This window comes from Lacerta agilis, chromosome 10 (genome assembly GCF_009819535.1).
Source record: "Lacerta agilis isolate rLacAgi1 chromosome 10, rLacAgi1.pri, whole genome shotgun sequence".
NCBI lineage: Eukaryota > Metazoa > Chordata > Lepidosauria > Squamata > Lacertidae > Lacerta > Lacerta agilis.
Genome location: NC_046321.1, coordinates 36,202,079 through 36,226,758, shown reverse-complemented (window position 1 = coordinate 36,226,758; position 24,680 = coordinate 36,202,079). Strand labels below are relative to the sequence as shown.

The following is a 24,680-nucleotide window of genomic DNA, read 5'->3' as shown; positions in this document are numbered from 1 at the left end:
TCATGTTTCCTTACCTGTTCTTTTAAGATTTCTTCACTCTCTGTGGATTTCCGTAATGCCTGTTTAAGATCACTAATGGTTTGAGTTTTTTTGGCAATATCAGCTTCCATTTCTTTCATCTTATTTTCATACATTCTGAAAGAGAAAATTAAGATCTGTTCAAAACATTGTTTCTAGATGTCAGAATAAAACCTTAAGCTGCTATATCAAGGGAGTGCAGCAAAGAGGAATCATTTTGCAAAACAGTATGGGATAGATTTTTTATATGTCAAGACTTGCTGATCTACAAATTATTTTAAGGCACCACACGTTACGAATTTTGCATTAAGGAACTTGCATTTATTTTCCCATTAATATACAAAGCAGAAACATCCAACTGATGAAATTCACAAGTGGGAGAAGATATAAACAAGGAGGGTGGGCAATTTTTTAGCCATTTCTCTTCAGTAAATATGAAATCAGCATGATGCATTATCAAATTGGTGATGGTGGGTTTTTATTATTATAAAAAGGATACTTTCCCTCTTTCCAACATTGTTGCTCAAAGTTCAAAGAAAATATATACAATATGAGAAGAAATCTGTATGGTGGTGAGTATTCATGAGTACACCATTTTCTATGGACCACTTGAAGCCTGTTAGTTGCTGGGAATCTTGCAAAGTATCCTGGACTAGGCAGAGCCTGGTTTGATATAGCCAAGGCATTTATTATATTCCTTAACAGGAGTGCAAATTAAGGATAATCTAACTATCAAAAAGTCCCAGTGTATGTCCTCTTTTAACAAATGTGAAACGTGTGAATGGACCACAGAGAGACTAATAAAAATAAAAGCAAGCTGAAATCAGCTCACTTCTATTGCATACTATATTATTCACAGTAGTCTAACAACAGTCAGCAACTGTCCCAAACAGCATTTTATACACTTTCCTAACTCAACTCTTGATTATGTATGACTGACTAAATAAATAAGTATACATGACTCAGGATCATATACTGGATTTTTTTATTACTTCTGAAATTAAGTCTCCCATTTATTGGCAATAATGAGGAAAATAGATAAGCAAAGCTATCCAATTAATCTTCAAGTTCTTACCTTGTTATCACAATGGATTTCCCACCCTTGCCATCAGCTCCCTCAAGCTGCAGGTTTCTGCTTTCTGCCAAGCTTAACTTCCTTATGGTCTCTTCCAGTTCTGCAGTCAATTTCTCATTTATTATCTCAAGATTATTCTTTGCAATTCGCAGCTTCTCTGAATTCTCTGCTTCCTATTGACCAACAACAACAACTAAAGTGCCCAAGATGTCACATGCACTGAACTGGTTCAGATGGAATTTTTCAAGACAGGGTATGCCTCCTCTATACCCCACCACACCTTATGTCAGCTTAAGCACCGTTCAGTTCAATCTAGAGTTGTTCATTACATCTGAAATGAGAAACTGTTTTAATACATGCTTACAAACCTAGATCTCAGAAACCATCTTTCATTCCTGATTAGTAAATACAAAAACATATTAGCTTGTTTCAGATGTAATGAAGAACCCTGCTCTGAATAAAACAGAAGTGTGGAAGCTGTTGTGCAAGGGAAGGGCGAAAGGAGAGTGTTAATTCCTACTTGCTATATTCTATGCTTTAACATGCCAGGGTTTTATGGCCCAAAGGATCCATTGTAACAAGGAATTTAAAAAAGCTATATTAGATATTCTAAGCTAGAAGGCCTTTGTGTTTTGAGAGAAGAACTGAATGATAATAAGAATACTTCATGGTATCAATGTTTTCAGATGTACCTTTTTCAGCTCCTTCCGGATTCTCTCATTTTCAGCAATTATCTTTTCTGTGCCTTTAGTTTTCAGTTCATAGCGCATACTCAATTCACCTCCAAGGTGAACTTTTAATTTTTCCATTTCAGACTTAATTCAGAAATAAATAAAAAAGAGTGTTGGTTATCTGTCATGTTGATATTGCTACAAACTGGAAAAAACTACTGTAGCCATTTAAGTATAGGGGGGAAAACTCACACCAATTTATAGACAGTTGTGTGTAATTCTTTAAAAATCACCAATAAGTTTAAAATAGAATCCTACACTGAGCTTTCCATGTATACATTGAAAGTACTGACATGGATCTTACATACATTTAATTTTTATATTAACGAACAAAATCATACGGCTTTCAAACGGGAATATGTTACCTTTAAACATTCATTTTCTTGTTCAAGGCTGGCCAGTTTTTCATTGGAGACTATTCCAGGTGCTTTCTTAAGCTCTTCGTTTTCTCTCTGAACTCTCTCCACAACCTTTTTCATCAAACCAATTGTTTTCTCTAATTCTGGAATAGTTTTCCCACTTCTTCCAGACTATACAACAAAGAAATATTTTTCATTTTCATTTAGTTCTCACAGAATCTTTAGCTTTTTCTGAAACATTAGTTATCAAGGGTTGGCAAGCCGGAATGGTGTTTTTGCAGGACCACCTCTATCTATCTATCTGGATAATAAACTTGGTCATGCAAAAACCAAACATTCCCTATAATCTTAATGCAATCAAGACAACTCAACACTTGGCTCGAAAATTCTAGCCCTGGAACTCATCCATCCAGAGTCACATGCCCAGAAAAATGCAGATAACCTTTTTACTCACTTGGAAATTTCCCTTTCAGTTGCCACAGTGGCATTTTGTTCTCTAAGATAACTGACTTTAATCCTGGAACTCAGCGTTCTTTGAAGCAGAGGCGTATGTGACTCCCAAAGTTAAACATTTCATATTGGTTTTTGTGTGAATAGCTAATAGCTGTAAAATAAGTATGATTTAGGAAAAAGAAAACAAAATATTTGGTTTACTCTTGTTCTTAAAATTCAAGCTCCACCATGTTTAATACATACCCCTCTGACATTGCCTAGCTTCCGCTCAGCTTCTGCCTTCTCTCGTTTCAGGAGCTCACACATTTCCTTTAAATCAGCTACTTGGTTCTAAAGAGAATAAAATGGTTTTACCCAGCTGAAAACTGTACTCTAAAAATTATGCAGTTTACACTGAAACTGAAAATAATTGATCAGAACCATTATTAACTAATGAATCTTCTCTGTTTGGGGTAAATGAAGGTTATATATGTGACCATATAAATGATTCATAATGAAAGGACTCATGGCACCAGTCAACATACTGCATGTAAAAAAAAATAATACCTTTAATCTTGGCAAGTCTTTGTTGGCCTGTTCCAGCTGGAATCGTAATTCCATATTTTCAGATGATAGCATTAGGTTCTCCTTTTGAAGGTCTTGTTCTTTTTGATATTGATCATCTGATCCTAATCCTGATGTCTTAGCAAGCAGAAAAGGAGAAAGATTAGTATCAAAATGCTGAATATTTGCATTGTTTCACTTGACAAATAGCAATGCAATTGTTACATTCTGGTAAATACCTGATCAGTTTATCCATAACATTTTTGTCTTTGGGTTGGTCACTGATACAACACTTGTCAAAAAGAAGTGTTGCTCACTGCTAAGGCTTTAAAGGTACTAGCGGTTTGAACTGTGCTTCGAAATGAACTAGAAGCCATTTCCAAGAACAGTCCCAGTGAGCAGACTTCAAGTTATATTTTGAAGTAACAGCAACTGTCACATACAAATGATGCATTATAGTAGTGAATCCTGGATCCTAGTCACTCGATAATTCCATGAGTACTGTTCCACTGAATTCAGCCAGAATTTAACAGTAATATTTGATTTGAACTCAACTCACTGCAACACCTGCCATGGTTCTGTTATGAAAATCTTATCTACTTTGTACAGCTAGCCACTATGCACAGAACTGTATGCTAATATGCTGCTCATGGTGGCAAATAACTACTTGTAGTATTATATGCACAAATAGCAAATAAATTCAAGCCCTATTTGGGTGCACACGCAACACATGGAAGGTGATAAAGCCAGATGGCAGGGATGCAGCAGAAATATCAAAGCTAGATGTTTGGGCCCCTTCCGCCTTCCCCCCCGTGACTGATCACATGACGGGCCCCTTTTCCAACTCTACAATTCTATGACTGAACATACAGGGCTTGAACAAGCAACAGCAACAAGACACATTCACAATGAACCATAAACAATGCTCAGGATATATGCTGGAATGTTTCTGTTGTAGAAGTACAAGCTCATATTTTAGTACCACCACTACAAAAAAACATTTTTTTTACATTCACCGTCCTGGATGTTGTGGTGGCCTATTTCATCCTATGCACTTGTATTCTAGAGCAAAAAGCCTCGGGTGTGGACAGTTACTATGATGGTGCTGTAGGTTAAACTAGGAAATGATGGGGTTTCTGGTCGCTCTACATGACATACTTCAAGCAGGATCAGCTACACAAAGGATTGGTAAAGGGGAAAAGCAGGGAGTTCTTGTTTTGGCAAACCTGAGGAACTTCACAAAACTCTGGAATCAGGTCAGCCCTCTCTTGCTCAGTTTGATGGCTCTCATAGGCATCTTCCACCATGATCTCCTCATTATTTTTTTCAACTTCTGTATCAGAATCGTTGGGCTGAATGGAGCTCTTTCCATCAGGACAAGATTCATGCCCAGTTGTTTTTTCTTGTTCATCTTCATCACCTTCATCTTCATCACCACCACTGCCACCAGAATGCTTGCAAGTTTCTTCTGTTTCACCTTTGGTTATTTCACATTCTTGGTCAATTTTCTCTTCTTCAGCAGAAGCATTTTTCTGTTCTGCATTCTCTTCAATAGAACTTGTTTTTGGAGAGTTGCTCCTTTTATCTTCTGATGCTGCCTCTAAATCCACTCGATTTCCCCCATTTTCAAAGTGCTGTTCTGGAATTCCATTGGCAGCAACACCTTCGGCAGCCTGATGGGATTCATCTGTAATATGTGTCCCCTCATTGTCCCCATCAACATCTGTGTTAGTCATATCATCAAAAGCTTGGTGTCTTGACTTGGTGTTACCTAACAGAGTCCTCTTAGGCAGGTATTTTAGATGTTTGTGATTAGTGAATTTGTTAGTAGCAAGAGAAGTATTAGCCAATGTAGCTGTCTCACATGGAGAACTCTGATACAGAAGAAAGAGGTAATGTTGCACAGAAAGAAAAGTAGTAGATAGCAAAGGAAGGATGACACCTATTCACATTAATGTAACTTAATCTGAATATAGCTTAACTGCAACAAGAAACAAGCTGCAAATCAGGATGATGTGGACTCGTTCAGGACAACAATTTTATCTGGTTACAGTTCTCTAAAGCTTAATTCATCCTCTGCTCCCACTTGTCTCTAAACTAAGCTGCCATATTCAAATAAAAAGGGGAATTTCTTTTCCTGTCCTTAAATCTAACAGAACTTTGTGGCCTATCTAGTTCAACATTCTGTTTTTAACCAGTCAGAAGCTCCTGGTAGGTACTTCACTGTTTGTCCCCGCATCTAGTACTCTGATGCATACTGCCTCTGAAGACAGAAGGTTCCATTTAGTTGTAACAAAAGAGCCACTAAACAGACCTTTGAATTTGTCTAATTATTTTTCAAGTTATCCAAGCTAGCAATTGTCACTGTATTGCAGTAATGAATACTATAAGCAGACCACAAGTTGTTTGAAGAAGTATTTTCTTTAGTCTTTCTTGAATACACTGCCACATCAGCAATTTAACTGTGCAACCCTGAATTATAACATTATGAAGGAAGATAAAAATATTCATAATTTATTTTCCCCATAATGTTAACAAGTTTTATAAATCAGTATCATGCTCTCTTTAGCATTCTTTTTGGAACTTAAAAGCCCCAAACATTTTAACCTTTCTTAAGATGAGAGTTGGGTCCAACCCCTGATCGTTTAGTGCCCTTTTCTAGTTCTTGAAATAGCAAGGTTAAAACTGCAGAAGATGTGCTTGCATCATTACATAAGGATACACTGACACTGACTTTATATCCTTTTCCTAAAAAGTGCCTTACTCTGAATTTGCATTTTTCACTTCCACTAAGTTCATACCTTTAAGTGGGGGTATTCAGATATTACCAAGTTCAGTGTATCTCTCTAGTGGAGATGGAATTGAAATTCCCCTTTTATCAAAGCCTGCTCAGCCAGTAATTCTTCCCGCATTACAGGACCTTATATGTTTTCTCATCACCCCTCAAGACAGGCATTGATACTTCAATCTTCTCACTTCAGTCCTTGCAATATAAAATCTGAAGGCTCTCCTAATGTTAGCACAATGCTATCATTACAAAACAACCAGGTACAGACCCATTGGTGTTCAGAATTACAAAGCTTTAAGTACCTGGTTTCTGCAGCACTTGCACAGGCATTAAAATTCTCATCAGCCAAGATAAAGAACAGAAACAAGACAGCTTACACAATGAAGGCTACAAGTTGAATGTACGTACACACACACTTTTTGGGTTGCATAATTCAAGTAATAAGAATAGATTAACCTACCGAAGGTCTTGAAAAAGTGTCTCTGGAAAGCTGTTTCTCCAAAACAAGAAGCTTTTCTTGTAGGTATCTGTTTTTTAAGTGTAAATCTTCTACAACAGAATCTCGAGGGACAGCATACTGTGTCCTGCATAAAAAGCATGTGAGATTGCAGAACCAGTGCATGACTTGACATATTTATAATTATTCTACTTAAACATGGGTAAGGATGAGTAGCATTAGATATGCACCAGCTTTCCTATAATGCGCATGCTATCCTACAACATTACATAAAATATATTTATCCATACACATATTGATCTGGTTCAGATGCAATGCTAAAGTATGCTTTAGTTTCACATGCATAAATCTCGGACTTGTACACTACCCTCTCCTCCTCCAAAATAACCATGAACAATTGATTAGAAGGTTTCATTTCCATTTTCAATTAACCCCGATTAATCATTTTGTCAGAACTCCTAAAAATACATATTTCTGCACTGAACTTGTTAATAAGAGGGTGTCATAGAAAACTTTAATCCTCTTTAAGAAATATATGTTTGTGAAAAGCAGCGCACTCCTTTCTAAAATATCAAGAGTAACCTAATTTGTACATAAAGCTAACCCATAGCCATTTAGCTAAAGTATGGTTTTTCTGAAAATCTGAACCCAGCTTACTACTTTACCCATATTTGTTTCTGCCAAAAAACCATATTGTGAAGCCACAATTGGTTATTGGGTTACAATGATTTGGAGTAACGCCCAAACCCCAAATCTGTGCTTAACTATCGTTTGTTGAGCCAACTCACCCCAACCACTCACCAAGCTACAGTCATGAGGCAAGAACAACTGGAAAGCAAACTAATCTTTAGAAAAATAAGCTGTGGTTTGTTTGCCTGTTTGCTTCTTCAACAAAACCATGGTTAAAACAAACAAGTATCGAGCATTGTGTGTACATTAAAACTAACTAATGTAATTTTTTAATGCCATGCTTGTATTAATTCCTCAAAATGGTAAAAATGTTCAGCTTCCAGGAACAGCGCTCTCTTGAAATGGACTTAATATAATAAATCAAAAGTGCCTATTTAGAAAAGACCACAAAAAACAGAGCACTCTTAATTTCACTTTTTTGTATTATTTCTTACTTTAGGTGAACAATCTCATTCTCCAAATCTATATTTCGTTTTCGTAGCTCTTCCAGCTCTCTCTCTGATTCAGAGGCTCGTACTCCTACAACCTGATCGACAGTAACACCACAGCTCTTGAGTTTCTTCTGCAAAGTAATTTTTTCTTTATCCGCCCTGTAATATTTAATAGATTTTCATTAATATAATGGTACATTTGCTTCCATACAAAATAACATTTGAAGATTACCGTAATTGGTCTGCTTAATCTGATGCATGCCTACTCAGAAATCATTCCTACTGAGTTGAATGAGATTCCCTCTCAGGAAATGCGTACAGGATTGCAGCCCTAGTTGAGGAAGTTTTCCCCCAGAAGTACCCACAAAACTGTGCCAGTGAGAAAGTGCTGTCTGCAGCCTTATAAACATACCATACACTACTATAGCACCATGTCCTTGATCAATAAATAGTGGTATGTCATATTGCTGTGAGTTTTGTTAATTAAAGTAAGCTTACTTTGAAAAAAGTTCCTTTACTGTGTTTAACTGTTTGGCTAAGGACTCGACTTCCTTCTCCTTTTCTTTCAGTTTGTTCCTCATTCCTTCCATTTTCATCTGCCATTTCTTACTTTCCTCCCATCTAATTAATTCTTCCTTAGAGCTCTGCAAAATGATCAAAAACAAAAATGTAAAGTTCTCCAATTTTATTTCTAAAGAGTCAAAAAACATCCATATTCAAGCATGCTTATTTTTCTTTAATAAATGTACGCATAAATGTTAGATGTGCTGTTTTTTTCTATCCTCTTCACTGTGGAATCGAGAACCCTTTTTGGACAGACTGGACCAATCATGTTATCTGACCAATTCATTTTCATTCATTCATTCATTTGCATTCTGCCTTTTGGGGCACAAGCCTACCCAAGAAGCCTTGCAATATCAAAACAGTATAAAACACATCACACATACAAACACTTTAACAGGAACCTAGCATTAACAATGATCTAAAACAAAACTTTAACCACCACTATCCCAACCCTGCCCACAAAGTATTTCATTCCTAAAAAAGAAAAGGAGTCATTAAAACACACACACACAAAACATGACAAGTGAGAAATGATGTAAGCTAAATTTATTTTAGTCGTGCATCTCTCATACCTTGTCCTCTCTTGGGGTTTTCATTTCTGATTCATCACTCTTCTTTCCTAGTTCACTTTCCAACTTCTTAATTTTTCTTTGAAGTTCCTCTATCAGGCTTTGGTCATCAGCTTTTCCCTGAAAAATTGGGAAAAAGTTTAAACTAACTTTAATTGCCATGCATCATGACTGTGGTCATTGGGAGCATTTTAGCAGGTATCACCACTGCACAACCAGATGTGATATGCAAGCTCCATTGAAATCAATGCAAAATACACAGAAGCTGCATTTTCTGGATTATGCTCTTAGAGACGCACTGGCTCTAAGAAATGATTATATGTATTATACACACACACACACACACACACACACACACATTAAGGGAAAAAGCAAGCGTTCTACACATGCAAATATTCTTCATTCAAATAACCAAGTTTAATGCTTCAAGTATATAAATAAGATTATAATTAAGATTTAAATAATACACAAGCACAGATACATAGATAAGCTGGCTGATTTGCATTTAATCATAGTTGCCAGGTTTTTATTTATTCAATTCATTTATATATTGCAAACTCACATAAATATATACGCAGTGTGCAAAATTCTCAAATAGAACCGAAACAACATTCAGATGATTTGCTGCAGTGCAAAACCAGCCAACCAGTGACTCAAGAAATATGTAATTTATTTGTATACTACCAAAACAATGTTCTTTGTTTTATAATTCAAAATACATCTACCTGAATTGCATTGGTTAGCCTTTTAATCCGCTTTTTTAGTTCTTCATTATCTTTTTCCATCTCTTCTTTCTCCCTTAGAAATTTAGTGTGGGCTTTAACTTTTTTCTGAAGCTCGTGATTTAAATCATCCACCTCATCTAGTAATGAATTCTCTTTATTTTTGCTTAGCTTGAGAGCATCTTTAAGTTTTGAAAGTTGGTCATTTAAATCTTCTAACTGAATCTAAGAAAAAAAATTATGATATATTATCTCAGGACTGCCAACAAAATGAACAAAGATATGAATGACAATGCATGCCATGTCAGACAATAAACATATTTGCTAATATTGGGTTATATCATGGTCAATTAAACCCAGAACGGATCCACTGAAAACAACATACAAGTCAAATGATCTCTATTTGTCTACTCTGAATGTGACTAATCTTAGATATCACCTACAGCATTAAGACTCTATGCTGCTGGATTCAACATCAAAAGCTGGGACTGTTGGTGATCAATTCTTACAGGCAGTACATGTCTCTTGGAAAGTTACTAACTGAAATAATTTTAGTGGAAATGTTAGAGATACAATCCAGGAATAAATGGACGCAAAAAGACATGGTTTACTACATAGCAGCCCTATTACCACATAGTAAATAATTGCTGAACTGCAAGCCTAAATTCTAAACACCAATCAAGTATTATGATGTATCAATTTATTGGTGTAGGGAAGAAACCATTCAAACCATGCAAAACCATAGGTAGTATCCCATACATCTTGCAATCCATGTGCCAGGTTTCAAGGAAGCACAAGTCTTTTTTTTGTGTGGAACAGACTATGATTACAGACACATTATCAGTGTACCTTGATCACAGTAATACGGAACACCATTTCATTCAAATTTGTGCAGGAGGCCCTGTGGTGTTTGCCCTCTTATGCTAGTGACGTCATCCCAGTATGAGAGTGGGAGTTAAATATTTGTTAAATGACTGTCCAATTAAGACCCAGGGGGCGGAGTCATCTGTGGTATAGATTGAAGCACAGGTGTTTTCAGAGGCAGTTCAGTCAAAAGATGAGTTAGTCAATCAGAGAGTTGGTCGAGTCTGTGAGTTGAGTGGAACAGTGTGTCAGTTTAGTCAGAGTCAGTGTGAGAGCTTTAGCTAGTCAGACAGTGTGTGAGAGTCTGCGCTAAGAACCTAGAAAGTTCGGTTGGGAACTGGGAGGTGGTTGGTTCAATAGGAAGGTATAGGATGGTATAGGCCAGTATAGGAACTAGCGAAGAGATATGGACAAGATATTATCTAAGAACTTAAGCAAAGCACTGTATTCGAAACCATAAACTTGTTACTATGTGAAAAATAAACTTGTTTTTTCGATTCAATTTTCAAAACCTGACTGGACTCAGTGATTACCAGGGAGTACCTGGTTGGTGGCAGCGGGAGCAGTACAGTGGTGGCACAGGGATCAATAGTCCGTTAAACGACCGGGGACCCTATGTGAACGCCACAGGCCCACACACAATGTGGTGAAATTAACAGAAACTGCTAAGTAGCAGCGTCTGGGAAAGTGCGTCAATGGGGCTTTTAACACTCAAAAGTGCTATTTGAGGACTGGAAGATACAGGAGCGTATTAGTGTCTGTCATGCTCACAGTGATATCTATCCCCTCTGGTGTTCTGCTTTCACATCAGGCCAATATAGGTAAGACTTCACTTCCTGCTCACCCTCAGTTCCTTTGTTTGTTTGTCAACAATCTGTTGAACGTTCATGTGTGCCTCTTTTTGTGATGCTACAGAAATAATCTGTTGTTCTGCAGCAGCTGTCATTTCTCCTCGGAGCTCCAGAAGTGCTTTACTCAAAGCCTGAAAAATATTTATCAATCTTAAAAATGATAAATTTGATGAAAACCAATAAACACGAATACTTATAACATCTAGGTCAAAATTTTGCAGTTATGTGCCTATGTGCTTTGCTGGACAGCTGGACAGCTGAAGAAAGCAAGCAGTTAAAACAACAACAACCCCAACAGGGATAAAAGACAGGAATAAGATATATGACACAAAGTGGGAAAAGGTTAACAGTACATAGAGTTAATATTAGGTTCAAATAATAAAGTAGCCTAATATTCAACAAGCTCTCTGCTTAATATATTGCCATCATTTCTGGTGGCAGTTAACATAAGGCAATAAGAAGAGCCATGCTGGTTCAGACCAATGACCCATTTAGTTGGGGTAACCCAGTCAGATACAAATATAATAATACTAATAATAATAGATCAGAATCCTGTTCTCACAGTGGGAAAACCCCCAAGCAGAATTTGAGCACAAGAGCATTCTCCCCTCTTGTGCTTTCCAGCAATTGGTTAAGTGTTTGGAGTGAAGTTGAGCCCATGACTTTCAAAAAGTTATAGAATTCAAGCCAATGTTCCCTCAATTCTTTATTGTTATTATTTCACAAAAGTGTCTAAAATATACTAGACACTGTATGTAAGAAAAATGAGTAGGTCCCTGCAGAGAGGCTCACAATAAAAAAGGTGAAATAATTCTGGTTTGTTAGAAAACATGAGCTGGTTTACACCAAATTACTAGTTTCCATGCTTACCTTCTGCTGTTTCTCTTTTAAGGCTAGCTGATTCTTCATTCGTTCCACTAGATTTTTCATTGTAGTTGTTGGAGCTCTATTATTTGCTTCTCTTTGGGCCTCCAGCTCCAGTTTTGCATTCAGTAATTCTTTCTCCATCTGTGACAACAAACTCCTTAGCTCATCCACTTCATCTTTCAATTTTTTCACTTCAGCTGCATGCTTCTCTTCAAGCCTAGCAGAGCAAAATAATAAATAATAATGACATCCATTGGCAAAATTGAGCGAGTTCCAGATGGACTAACTAGGCTGAAGTATTGCATCGTTTCGATTATAATTATACATTATTCCCAACAGCAGCCCAGAGGAGCAAAACACTGTCAAACTATCTTTGTGATAAGCAAAGTCAGCTGCGTTCTCTCATTTATTTTCTTCATAGCTCATTAACAAACAAATGTCCTCACTTTATTTCACCTCGTGGCTCAAAAATCTACTGTTCAAAACATATGCTTGGGAGGAGAATCATCAGGGTAGTCCCTCCCACCACCCACTGCATAAAAATCCTGTGAGCTCTGCCAGATGTCTGCTCATAAAGTTTCATGTTTGAATGGGGGTTTATCAAAGCTGAATATAACGCATGTGACCCATTCAGATTTCTATCAGCCCCATACAGCGAAGTCAATGGCCAAGGAGAATGAGAACTGTTGTCCAGCAACATCTAGAAGGCCATGGGTTCCCCACCCAACTGTACATTGATTCTGTGATGCACAGACTGCACAGACCAGTGAATGGATTCCAACTGACCAAATCTTCCAGTAATTTGAAGGCAAGTAGTTAAAATCCAGTCATGTATACCTAAATCTAATTTGGGGGAAAAGACACTATATAACAACCCCAGTGAAAGGAAGTTAATTATGGAGGGAAGGATACTGTCTACATAATGCTTTTTCCTGAGCAATGACGCTCAACTAAATAGGACTACAGGCTATGGACTACAACCAATTTTATTCTTTTAACGAAATCCTATAAAAACCAAAGGGTAGTATCCAATGAAGCAGTTCCACTAGCCCAAGCAATGAAACTTATTCTCCCTCTCCTCTCCCCATGTGGTCCACAGATATGTTCTGGGGTTCCCCCAGAGCAGGTTGTGAGGCCTGGTGGGAGAGGAAGCTCCATAGTTCAGCCAAAAGGGCTTGTGCAAGAAGAACTGTTAGTTGGATACTGCCCAGTGAACTGATCTTTTCAACAAACCTTTAAAAGATAATGATAATGATGATGATAATAATAATAATAATAATAATAATAATAATAATAATAATAATTGAATTTATATACTGCCCTATACCCAGAGGTCTCAGGGAGGTTCACATAAAAAGATCACAGTATATAAAATAAAAATAACAGCAATAACCCAATAATATCCCCCCCACACCAAAGAGCCACATTTTAAAAGGGTATGGGATGTTGATCAGGTCAGCCAAAGGTATGGTTAAAAAGGAACATTTTTGCCTGGCACCTAAAGGTGTATAATGAAGTACTCATGAAAACAAAAATAACCCATTATTTTTATATAATGATAATGAGCTCTATGTTTAAGCTGAATGTTTACCTCTACGATTATTTATATTATATATTTTAGCCAAGGTTTTCTAAAGATTAATGAATCATGATGACTCTCAAGATCTCAGCAGAATGAAGTATAATTCTAATCTACACTTACTGGACCCTGATGTTATCAAATTCCTTGATTTTTGCCAAAGTAATCTGTTTTTGCTTCTGCAATTCGGACGATGTTTTCTTTAATTTGTTCAGAAGGGATGCAAGGGAACTGTCCTGTTCTGCTACAGTTTGCTCCATCTCTGCCAGACGAATTAAATGTTTATTTGCTGGGACAGCTAAAGATGGCTTTTTCACCAACTCCTGTGGAACAAAACAGGTTATCTAATGAATAAATATTCCATTTTTTGTTTGATATTACTGTTTAACTCATATCCTGGATGTAATGCATAAGCTATGATGCATGATATATTTGCATCTTAGCTAAGTTGAGGTATGGCTCATATGCCCTTATTTTCTCATTTACCTGGTAAATTTTGCAATATAACCATGTTTTTCATTTGCATGCTATGAAGCCCTATCAATAGCTTGTCTAAAAATAATGTTTTACAAAAATGGCACTGATTATATCATCGGAAGGGCACCTTTGTTGGTTTAAACATTGGGCCATGGCCACAGGATATGAAGTCATCACTGCAAATTTGGGGTCCAGATCCTTAAGAGCTTTATATGTCAACTTGTCACTAGTGGTGCCCCAAAGGCTGCAGAGAGTCAGTGGAAGCCTGATGGAACACAGTGGCTGGATCCCAAGGGCTCCTGGTGTGAGCAGACATTGATTCAGCTCACTCAATGAGTGGGACAGTGATCTGCGTTGACTTCCCACTCCATATGCATTCCTCTTTTTTAAAAAACAAAACAAAACACACACACACCAATGTTTTGACGGTGGGGCGGGCATGTGTAAAGAGACAGCTTCCACAAAGTACTTTACATCTGAAGTTTGCTGGATCCAAGCCAAAAAGGATAAGAAATCACCGTATTTCAATTCTGTTCCCATCTTATCTTTATTCCCCAAATCCTCAAAAGCATAAATCATGAACAAAACTTATACTTACTAATGCAGTTTGCTTGAATTTGTTAAAAGAACTGTCAGCATGTAAATCTAACTTTTGATGTAGCTCTCTGAGGTCGTCTTCATGTTTCTTTGCAATTTCCTCTTGTTCCTAAACAGTGCAAATATATATGTATTTGTTTCTGTGTCCATTCTATTCCACAAAAATTTCAAATACAGTTAATCTTATCATGTTAAATGCAAAAGGGACTGAAAAGGATGTCTACAACAAAAGGCAATACTCTTCAAGTTTTCCAAACACAGAAGTCACTTTTTACTTCCTTTACTTCCTTATGCTACATATTCAGGACTTCCCCCCATGTATGGCACTCAAAACAATGCAGTCCCAAGTCATTAAAATCATGTTGGAAACACCAATTCACACAAATGGCACCTCTGTGCCATCACTGCCCAGTTCAAATGGCCCTGTGTAACCCAGCATTTATTTATTTATTAAAAAAATTCTACAAAGCTCTTCAATTCAAAAATTTCCAGGGCTGTTTACAATAACAGCTCATGCATTTTGTACTGTAAATACCTCTCTTGCTTTGGCCAAAAGGTGTTGGTACTTTTTCAACACTTCCTCTTTTTGATTTAATCTTGCTTGCATATTTGCAATTGTCTGATGTGCAATTTTCAGAGCACGAGAGGCAGAAGAGTCCTCTTCTTTTGGTCCAAGTTCTGCTATTATTTTCTCTCTCTCTGATGATGCTGGCAATCGAAGTCTCAGTTCATTTATGACCCTGTCTCTGGATAAGATACTTTGCTCCGCTTTCCACAGAGCAGCTTCTTTTTCCTTCAATTTCTGTAATAAAATAAATCTCTGTTACCAAAAATGACAAAAAATAATTGAGAGGATTTCTTATTCCTCTTTTTTCAACATGGAGAAAAGAGTGGGGAAATAAAGGCAAGGGGGGGAGCTGTGAAAAACAAGTGGCAGAAGCAGGACCTGAATAGACATATCTGCATACACACACGCACACACACACACACACACACACTCATTTTTAGGTCAACAGAACTAGACAACCAACAAAGAACATCACAGCATAGCTGCTTTTAATCAAAGGCAGGAGCAACTGAAGTGTATTCTGGGAGCTATCCACTTCCCAAGACATTGTTCCCGCCTTTGACCACCAGGTGAAGTCAAAGCCCAACCTGATAGCCTGGCACCTTCATTACATATCTTTAGGTGCCAGGCCAAAATGTTTCTCTATAAACAGGATATTATTTTTTTTGTTCTATTATGAATTTTATGTTCTCATCTTATATTTTTATGTTGTGAATCACTGTGTGATCCTTGGGTGAAAGGTGGCATACAAATGTAATAAATAAAAGGTTAAAAAAAAAAGATTTTAAAAACTGAACAGCCGTGCCGCCTTCTGGAGAGGAAGGAGCAAAGCAACTAAAGATACCCTCCTCTGCCGGAGGCAAAATCTCTACTCTATAAATCACTAAATGCATATGATCCAATCACCTCTTCTAAGGATTTGCAGGTGGCTTGCACTTCCAGGATAGTTCGGACATGTTCTCGTATTTTCCTTAGAGCTTGCTCAAGCTGATGTGCAAGGGGCAAGCCAGGGTCTGGAACTGATCCGGTAGCTTCATCAAACTGCAGAGAAGGAAACAGAAAGGATCGTTTTCCTTCCCATTACTACAGTCAATACAAAGACTTATCAGTATGAAATCAGGTACCTTCTGAGCGGTTCTAATTATGTCCTTCTGCTGACGGTCATAAGTGTCGAGCTGACGTTCTAATTCTACTTCTCTTTGTTCCCAGGCCAACTGCCGCTCCTCATGGAACTACAAGATTTAAGGGGTTTAATAAGGACTGTACACAGCCTCTGAAAGCAGCACCAATATATGCTAGATACAGGAACGTTTTTCACGTTACATGCAGCAAAACTTTTGTAGGTGTTTTCTCTGCAGAATTTCTAAAGTTATATAATTTTTTTTTAAAAAAGCCCAATAGCGCAACACCACATGCTTTTCTGTACCTTGCTCTGCTGTACAATTTCTTCTTCCAGGTTATTAATGGTATGTTCGTATTCAGAAAGGATATTGTTCAAATATTTAATCTCTTCCCTTTTCTTGGCTAATTCGCGGTTCAGTTTAAGCTCCTGAAGACGAAGCTCTTCAATTTTCATATGCCACTCAATTACCTGACAATACACAAATGACCAAATCTGACAATAATTTAAGGACCAAGCTGACTCCAAATAGTGACAAAATATGGCAGAAAAAAGAGGGACGCGGGTGGCGCTGTGGTCTAAACCACAGAGCCTCTTGGGCTTGCTGATCAGGTCGTCCGAATCCCCGCAAGGGGGTGAGCTCCTGTTGCTCGGTCCCTGCTCCTGCCAACCTAGCAGTTCGAAAGCACATCAAAGTGCAAGTAGATACAGGTGAAACTCGAAAAATTAGATTATTGTGGAAAGGTTCATTTCTTTCAGTAATTCAACTTAAAAAGTGAAACTAATATATGAGATAGACTCATGACATGCAAAGCGAGCTATGTCAAGCCTTTATTTGTTATAATTGTGATGATTATGGCGTACAGCTGATGAGAACCCCAAATTAACAATTTCAACTTTGCAGTTTTCATCAGCTGCACGCCATAATCATCACAATTATAACAAGCAAAGGCTTGACATATCTCACTTTGCATGTCATGAGTCTATCTCATATATTAAACTCCAGTAGCTAATGAAAACAATTGCTTACATAAATGGACTTTTCCACAATATTCTAATTTTTTGAGTTTCACCTGTAAATAGGTACTGCTCCGGCGGGAAGGTAAACAGTGTTTCTGTGTGCTGCTCTGGTTTGCCATAAGCGGCTTAGTCATGCTGGCCACATGACCCAGAAGCTGTATGCCTGCTCCCTCGGCCAGTAAAGCGAGATGAGCACTGCAGACCCAGAGTCGTTCACAACTGGACCTAATGGTCAGGGGTCCCTTTACCTTTTTACTGCAGAAAAAAAGATGAACTAGCTCATTGTGTAGTTTCTCTCAAAAATCAGGAGAATTTGGTTGAAAGGAGTGGTGGTTGGGAGAATAAAACATAACCATGTGGAATCCTTGGTGCATAGGTGGAGGCACAAGCAAGCATCTCAAGAATTCTTTGTATTTTGGCCCAGATTAACAAAATGAAGAATGTGTGCATGTGATTAAATATGAATACAAAAGAATCTGAGCAATGAAGCACTAATGGAATACAACACACATTCAAATGGGGGGGGGGGGGGCTGACATTTTAGTGAAAATTGACATTCTGTCATTTGACAGAATGTCAATCAATCCAACACAATAACAATTAAAGGCAGACACTGCTTTTACCTCTTGGCTAATCAAGGCAATAAAAGTGAAAAATCAAATCAAATAAACCCCAAAACTTTGTCTGAACTGAGAGTCAATTCTCAAATATATATTTAAAGTTGTTATATCGCAAACCTTCTGTGCTCCTCTTGTATCTTTCAATGTGGCTATTAGTTCTTCTAATCCTTTTAATTTCATCTCCAACTCCAGTGCTCTGTTCTCTGCGTTTCGGCGCTCCTGCTGAGCAAGCTGGACCTCATCCATAGTCTTAAGTTTGTCATTCTGAAGCTGAATCATAGTTTTGGAGAACTTCTCTTGCTGAGCCAGGGGCAAAGCACCACTGAATTGTCTTCGCAGTGACTGTACAGTCTGGCGGAGATGCTTAGCTCTATTCCTCCCTTCGAGTCGTGAATAGTACAATGCTTGCTCTTTATCGTCCAGTTTCTGCTCTAGGCGCATATTAGCCACCTCCATCTTCTGAAGTTTTGACATGGCAGCCTCTAACTTGGCCACAGCAGTGGCTTCACTAACCTGAAGGGCCACGATATGCTGATGTAATTTTGCAACAAGTGTTTTTTCATCTGATTGTGCCTAAATGGCAAGTAAGATAAATATAAATATATATATATATAATCAAATGCATTCACCAATCATTTACAAAGTATTGGGCTTATTATTTGTGTCACAGGGGTGAATGGTTATGCTTCTAAGCAGAGATAGCCCATACCTGATAATCCAAAATTTGCATTCTGAGCGATTCCACTTCTTTCTCTCTGGATTGCTGGCGATTCTCCAAAGCATCAACTTGCATCTTGGCAATATCAGATAGCTCTTTTAGCCTAGCAAGACAAGTGAAACCGATTTACCAAAAAAATACTGCAAGGGTAACAGTATTCCCTTTTTCTTTCCCCCCGATATGCAAATAATAAAAACAGTACTGAAAGGATATATGTTGAATGGAACTGCTGCACATTTAAGGCTAGCGGATGAAAATGTCTAGCAGGTGAAAAAGCTGTTTGATTCTTGATGCCTGAAGACTGTTGAGAATGTGGTTAAAACCTGGAACATTGTCACAACAGCACTATCACTAGGTCCATATGCAGTGCCACATGGAATAGTTGTGTCACACAACACTACTGAGTTTTGATGCTATAAATGAGCTGTTTACATTAAGTTATAGCCCACAACATACTGGTTTCATTCACATGCAACATGGTTTAAAGCTGTGTGGATAAGCTACAGCAAGCCTGAGCAAAGGATCTGGCTCCCAACACTCCCCTTCTCGCATTCTTCTACAGGTCTGGGGAAAGGACAATCTTCAGAGTTTAGTTTCCCTTTCAACCTGGTACATTTCATAAGAAGCCATTTTCAAACCCTAGGTTCTGCTGCTGGCTTGTGAAACCATTGTTTGATCCTTGGTTTGTGCATAACGCCAAGATTCTGTAAAATTGAAACTATAACTTAGCAGAATACAAAGACGAAGCAGGGCTCATTTAAGCCAGGAACTTCATTTGGGCTCGTTGAGCTTTATCTGTGCAGCACTAAACCATGATTTCACATTACGTGCAATCCAGGCCACTATGTTAAAACACATGCAGGTTTTTTTTTTTTTTTATAACTGCTTCCAAACATAGATTTTATTCTGTGGAATTGTATAGGTTTCAGTTGCTGCTGCGGTATAATTTTTTTTGTAATGCTTTTATATATTTATTATATATTTTATACCTGCACACTCTACCTTGCAGGCCTTTACCCACCTCGCCTGGGAAGGCTGGGCCCTGACTGACTTCAGGCACAAAAGTTGAGGCTGCTGAACAGACTCTTAGGTTGTGATATTGTTTTTCTATCTTTATTTTTGTAACTTATGATTTGTGTGGATATTTTCAATTTGGTTGTGCAGTTCTGTACTTTCTGATGTGTTTTATTTGTTGTTTATTTCTAGCTATGTTCATTTGTAATTATGTAAATATTTTCAAGTCGTAAGCCACTGTGAGCATGGTTTTAACTATGGAAAGGCAGAATACAAATAAAATGATGCATGTATGTTTACTCTTTTGATTATTTTATCATAAAGCTGCCTGAAAAAAATGACCGATAAACTTTTAATTAAACAAAAGTAGACTCCAAAGAGCAGCATGTGTGCACAATTTCAACATTTCCTTTGCAAATCTTCCCCAAAGACCTCCCAATTACTCCTTAAACTTCCCCCAGATCATAAAGCAGCTCCAAGATGAGGAACAGTTGATTTTTAAAGTGGAAAAAACCCGTGTCATTCCCCACAATTTTCCCTTTAAAAGGTTCCCATGGTATGTGTGTGTGCATATAAGGGGAGAGGGGGGCAGTTCTAGAGGGGGGGCAGTTCCACCATTCTTTTCTACGCAGGGCTGAAATCAGAGTACAGTGGTACCTTGGTTCTCAAACGCCTTGGTTCTCAAATGCTGAAAACCCAGAAGTGCTCCAGTATTCGAACATTTTTCGAAGCCGAATGTCTGATGTGGCTGTCGGCTATTGTTTCCTGGGCACCTGCACCAATCAGAAGCTGCGCCTTGGTTTTCGAACATTTCAGAAGTAAAACAGACTCCCAGAACGGATGAAGTTGGGCACTTTTGTTTTTGCTATTTATTTGGCATTTTTGTTTTTGAGGCTTTTTCAGTTACTTTGTTTTTGTGACTGTGTGGAACCCAGTTCAGCTACTGATTGTGTGACTGCGGAAATGGAAAAAAGCCCCCCATCCAAACAATGACCATCATCATTGCAGGTAAGAAAAAAATAATAATTTAAATTTTTATCATCTACAATACTGTCTTATTTGTTTTATAGTACAGTACATTGATTACTGCTTTCATTTTATGGATAAATGGTCTCGTTAGATAGTAAAATTCATGTTAAATTGCTGTTTTAGGGGATGTTTTTAAAGCCTGTAACAGATTAATCCATTTTGCATTACTTTCTATGGGAAAGCATACCTTGGTTTTGGAACGCTTTGGTTTTGGAACGGATTTCTGGAACGGATTAAGTTTGAGAACCAAGGTACCACTGTAATGTTAAACTTACTTTGAAACTTCAATCTTGAGCTCAGTTTCACTTTTCTCCAGGTCCATAATTCGACGTCTATCTGCCTCGCTGACTGCTTTACTCACACTGCTTGACAGTTCATCTCGCAAAGACTGTTCCACTTTCTGTGCTTCAAGGTTGATCTTTGTAAGCTGAGACATGGCAGATTTGGTAAAGATATTCAGAATCGGAACACTACATTCAGTCCAAAACAACAACAACCTATTTGTATATGGGTAGCCAATATGCATCATCCAGTGTTTGTGGCACGCTTTGACAGGATTATGAGGACTTGTGGCATGCACAGCTGGCTGTAACATAGAACACCAGCATGTCTTTCCTGGGCTGAATTTCTGCCTGCTCTGACTACTTCAAGATACAGGAGCCTTACAAACACTAACTGCACACAATCATACACCTTGGATTCAGTTTGTGACAAACTTGCCAAAAAACACCACTCTTAGTTCATGTGCCTCAACAATTAACTGGGGGAGAGAAATGGCATGAGAGCCTTTCAGCAGAATGCACCAACATCCTGTGTATTCACATTAATCCACAGTTTATTTTTAACTACTATTCCACCTTACTCAATAGTGCCTCTCAAACAGCGCAATATCTCTAAATGCATCTAGCTCCAATAATTTTTTTTTCAGGGGGGGGGGATGATAGGAGTAATTAAAGAGAACAGTATGCTAATACATTTTCCCACACTTTAAGCAAACTATGTAAACACAGCTCAGCAGCCAACCTCAGCAAACTTTGTTTCCAGTTCAAAATTACGTTCTTCCACTTGTTTTAATGTGTTCCGTAAGTGCTCATACATGCACTGAGAGTGCTGTGCCCTTTGCCTTTCATTTAGTTCTTTCATTTCCAGCATAGTAATTTTCTTAGAAATAGAAACAATCTCACTGTTTGTTATGGCTTTTGTGGCCTTATCTGTAGCACTGTCTCCTCCTACAAATTGACAATAATATAAATGGTATATTTTAGTGACAGACACATTTTTAAAACAAAACAATATAAAATCTGCAGTACGAAACAGAGGCAGAAATCTTCAACTTTTTCCAAAATATTTAAAACATCTTTTGCATAGTTCAGAACTGGAATATCATTTGTAATTGCCCTTTACCTTGTTTACTTATTATTACTTCCCTTTTTCATCAAAGGAACTGGGTTGATCTTTTCAGACTTTTTGCAGAATCTTGACAGGATATCTCACTTCTAATACACTACAGGGGTTGTCTTTGCAAGTAAAACACTCTAATAACAGGTAAGTTGTACTTACAGATGCTTTTGGGGATATATTGAGATCAACATCATTTTCCCTTTTATTTTTTCCTTTAAAAAAAGTTCTAGGCTTTTGTGAATACCATTTAAGAATATTAACAAGCTTTCAATTGAATGTCTGGATTCTTGTTAATTTAAGAATAAGAAGGCTTCCTTGTGTTTCAAAATGTTGTTCCAACTCTACATTTTAAAATACCAGGTTTACAGAGAAAACATGTTTCATCTCATTGCAATAAAATAATCACACACAATACACTCACCCAATTTTGTTGTTTGTTCCCAAGCTTGTTCAATTGTATGAAGTTTCTCTTTTGTAATTTCCAGCTCCTTGTTAAAAGACTCAATTTGTTCTTTCAGGGATGCATTTTCACGCTATATGGTATGGGCAAGATGTAGCATACCAAAAACAATTTAAAGACAAATTAAAATATAGTAACAGTTTAAAAACAAAACAAAAAGACTGCTTTGTGCAAGCAGAGAAAGAACATTAGACACCAATGAAAAGAAAGGGACCCATCCATACAGAGTTTTCTCCTAAGTTAAAGTGTAAGTAGCTTTCACAAGAGAGCACTATGAAGATCACACCTAAGTATATCCTCCCCTGTCTGTTTCTATAGTTAAAGCACTAGCAGTCTGTAATAGTATTTGGGGAGGACAATAAAAAGATTGTTTTCCTTTCAAATCCTGCCTACAATATTAGGCAGCTAAATCTTCTGCTGGACCTGCACCACAAGCATGGAGAAATGTAGATACTCAATCTAAAGTTATCTCAAAGTAGCATGGTAGTATTACCTCTAAGTGCTCCAAATTAGTTGTTCTTTGAACAAGCAAGTTATCTTTTTGTAGCATATCCCTGTATTTAGCCGTTAATTCGTTATATTGTTTATTAGCCATTTCCAGATCATTCAGAGGTACACAATCATCCAACGCTTTCTGCAATGCTGCCATCTTGAAGGTTGCCATTTCCTGAACAAAGAAGGAAGAAACAGTCTATATGGCATTCGAAAAAGGAGGAATGCTGAAAGCACATTCAAAAATACCGCAGATCACTAGGAATATAGAAGCCAAACTGTACTGTGAGAATAGCTGTGGCATATATTGAAAAGTGCAAAAACAGCTTGGATTTTGCAGAGACACTTGGAAGGAGTACATGATAAATCCTATTGGAAAAGAGAAGTATTGAGGCTCCACACAATCAGGACATCTGATCTGAGTAGGAATATGACCCATATGGTGCTCTTATTAGCAGCTTGTGTGTAACACTTGGGGTTCCTTTTCAAATGTTGGGCGGGGCACAGTTGGTGCTGCCTGAGGATGTGTTGCTGGAAATGGTTCAGGAAGCACAACCTCACTGCTGCTTTGCATACAAAAGTGTCTTGCACACAATCGCCATGTGAGTAGAGCTGGCATGATAAATAAAACATACCTTGAACCTTTGCAAACGGCCAATCTTTTCTCCCACTGCAGCCTCCACAGCTATTAACTCGGCCTTCATCTTCTCATTCTCTTTCCGGAGATGCTTCTCCATTTCAAGTACGGTTGTGTACTGCCTTGCCAGTGACCTTTCATTTACCCTCAGAACAGTTATTTTTCTACTGTAGTCTGCAAATAGTCGTTTAATGTCATCACTATTCTTTTCAAGTGCATCTAATAAATTCTGTAGAAAGATTAAAAATGTCATTGGGCACTGTGATGTGAGTATTAACACGTATTTTAATCAGTCAGTGGCTTTGATCCAGCTAAATAGAAGCAGATACATTGGTGCATAAAAGGTCTCTTCTCCCCTCCTCCCAGTCCTATGCACTCTTGGAAAAGCCACTCCTGAGAACTGCATGAGATGTGACATGGACATGAGGGAAATCACTGCAAATCTCCCCTCAAAAACCTTGCCAGACCCCACATTATTTTTTTTATAAAATAATCCAACCTTTAGAAACAGCTTTTCAGGAGATGAAAGGGCTCATAGCAGGAAGGAGGTGGGAAAGCCGTGTTGTCTCATGTGGAACTTGTCATTCTTGGCACCCAAACCCATAAATATAGGATCAATACTTACATAATATTCTTTTATTTTTACATCATCTTGCTCCTTTTGATGTTCCAATCTTTTCTTTTCTTCTTGTATTTTTTCACCAGCAGTATGCCAGTGTTCCCTTTCACTAAAATAAGTAAATGAATGTTTAGAGCTTCCCCCCCCCCTTTTTGTAAAACACATTATTGCAATTATTGTGTCATACTGTGCTAGGCAAAATCTGAAGTCTGAAAGTTTAGATCAAATCGGGGGGAAATACAAGAGAGACATTGCACATACCTTTGTAAATCAAGAAAATCTTTAACATTTTTTTTTTTTTTTAAGATTTATAAGCTGCCAATGGAGAGGAAACAGAATTTTGGAAA

General features: G+C 37.7%; 1 protein-coding gene across 6 annotated transcripts in view; it reads right to left on the bottom strand.

Annotated features, from left to right (window-relative positions):
* The window catches only part of CEP290 (centrosomal protein 290), a 47,670-nt gene that overhangs the window by 3,888 nt on the left and 19,102 nt on the right, over positions 1–24,680 (bottom strand). For all 6 annotated transcript variants that reach the window (XR_004427440.1, XR_004427439.1, XM_033161766.1 and 3 more), the window contains 27 exons: positions 24,340–24,442; positions 23,713–23,943; positions 23,079–23,252; positions 22,547–22,658; positions 21,748–21,953; positions 21,000–21,151; positions 18,673–18,784; positions 18,081–18,536; positions 16,630–16,794; positions 16,328–16,435; positions 16,110–16,244; positions 15,171–15,437; positions 14,637–14,744; positions 13,685–13,884; positions 11,986–12,199; positions 11,109–11,246; positions 9,404–9,625; positions 8,682–8,798; positions 8,044–8,189; positions 7,549–7,704; positions 6,428–6,551; positions 3,183–3,317; positions 2,880–2,966; positions 2,190–2,354; positions 1,786–1,908; positions 1,094–1,266; positions 15–135 (listed from right to left, as the gene is read on the bottom strand). Coding sequence is in view for 4 of the 6 variants with exons in the window: in XM_033161766.1 (XP_033017657.1) it covers positions 15–135; positions 1,094–1,266; positions 1,786–1,908; positions 2,190–2,354; positions 2,880–2,966; positions 3,183–3,317; positions 6,428–6,551; positions 7,549–7,704; positions 8,044–8,189; positions 8,682–8,798; positions 9,404–9,625; positions 11,109–11,246; positions 11,986–12,199; positions 13,685–13,884; positions 14,637–14,744; positions 15,171–15,437; positions 16,110–16,244; positions 16,328–16,435; positions 16,630–16,794; positions 18,081–18,536; positions 18,673–18,784; positions 21,000–21,151; positions 21,748–21,953; positions 22,547–22,658; positions 23,079–23,252; positions 23,713–23,943; positions 24,340–24,442 (4,450 nt within the window). In the remaining 2 variants the exon portion in view is untranslated. The remainder of the gene's footprint in view (positions 1–14; positions 136–1,093; positions 1,267–1,785; positions 1,909–2,189; positions 2,355–2,879; positions 2,967–3,182; positions 3,318–6,427; positions 6,552–7,548; positions 7,705–8,043; positions 8,190–8,681; positions 8,799–9,403; positions 9,626–11,108; positions 11,247–11,985; positions 12,200–13,684; positions 13,885–14,636; positions 14,745–15,170; positions 15,438–16,109; positions 16,245–16,327; positions 16,436–16,629; positions 16,795–18,080; positions 18,537–18,672; positions 18,785–20,999; positions 21,152–21,747; positions 21,954–22,546; positions 22,659–23,078; positions 23,253–23,712; positions 23,944–24,339; positions 24,443–24,680) is intronic.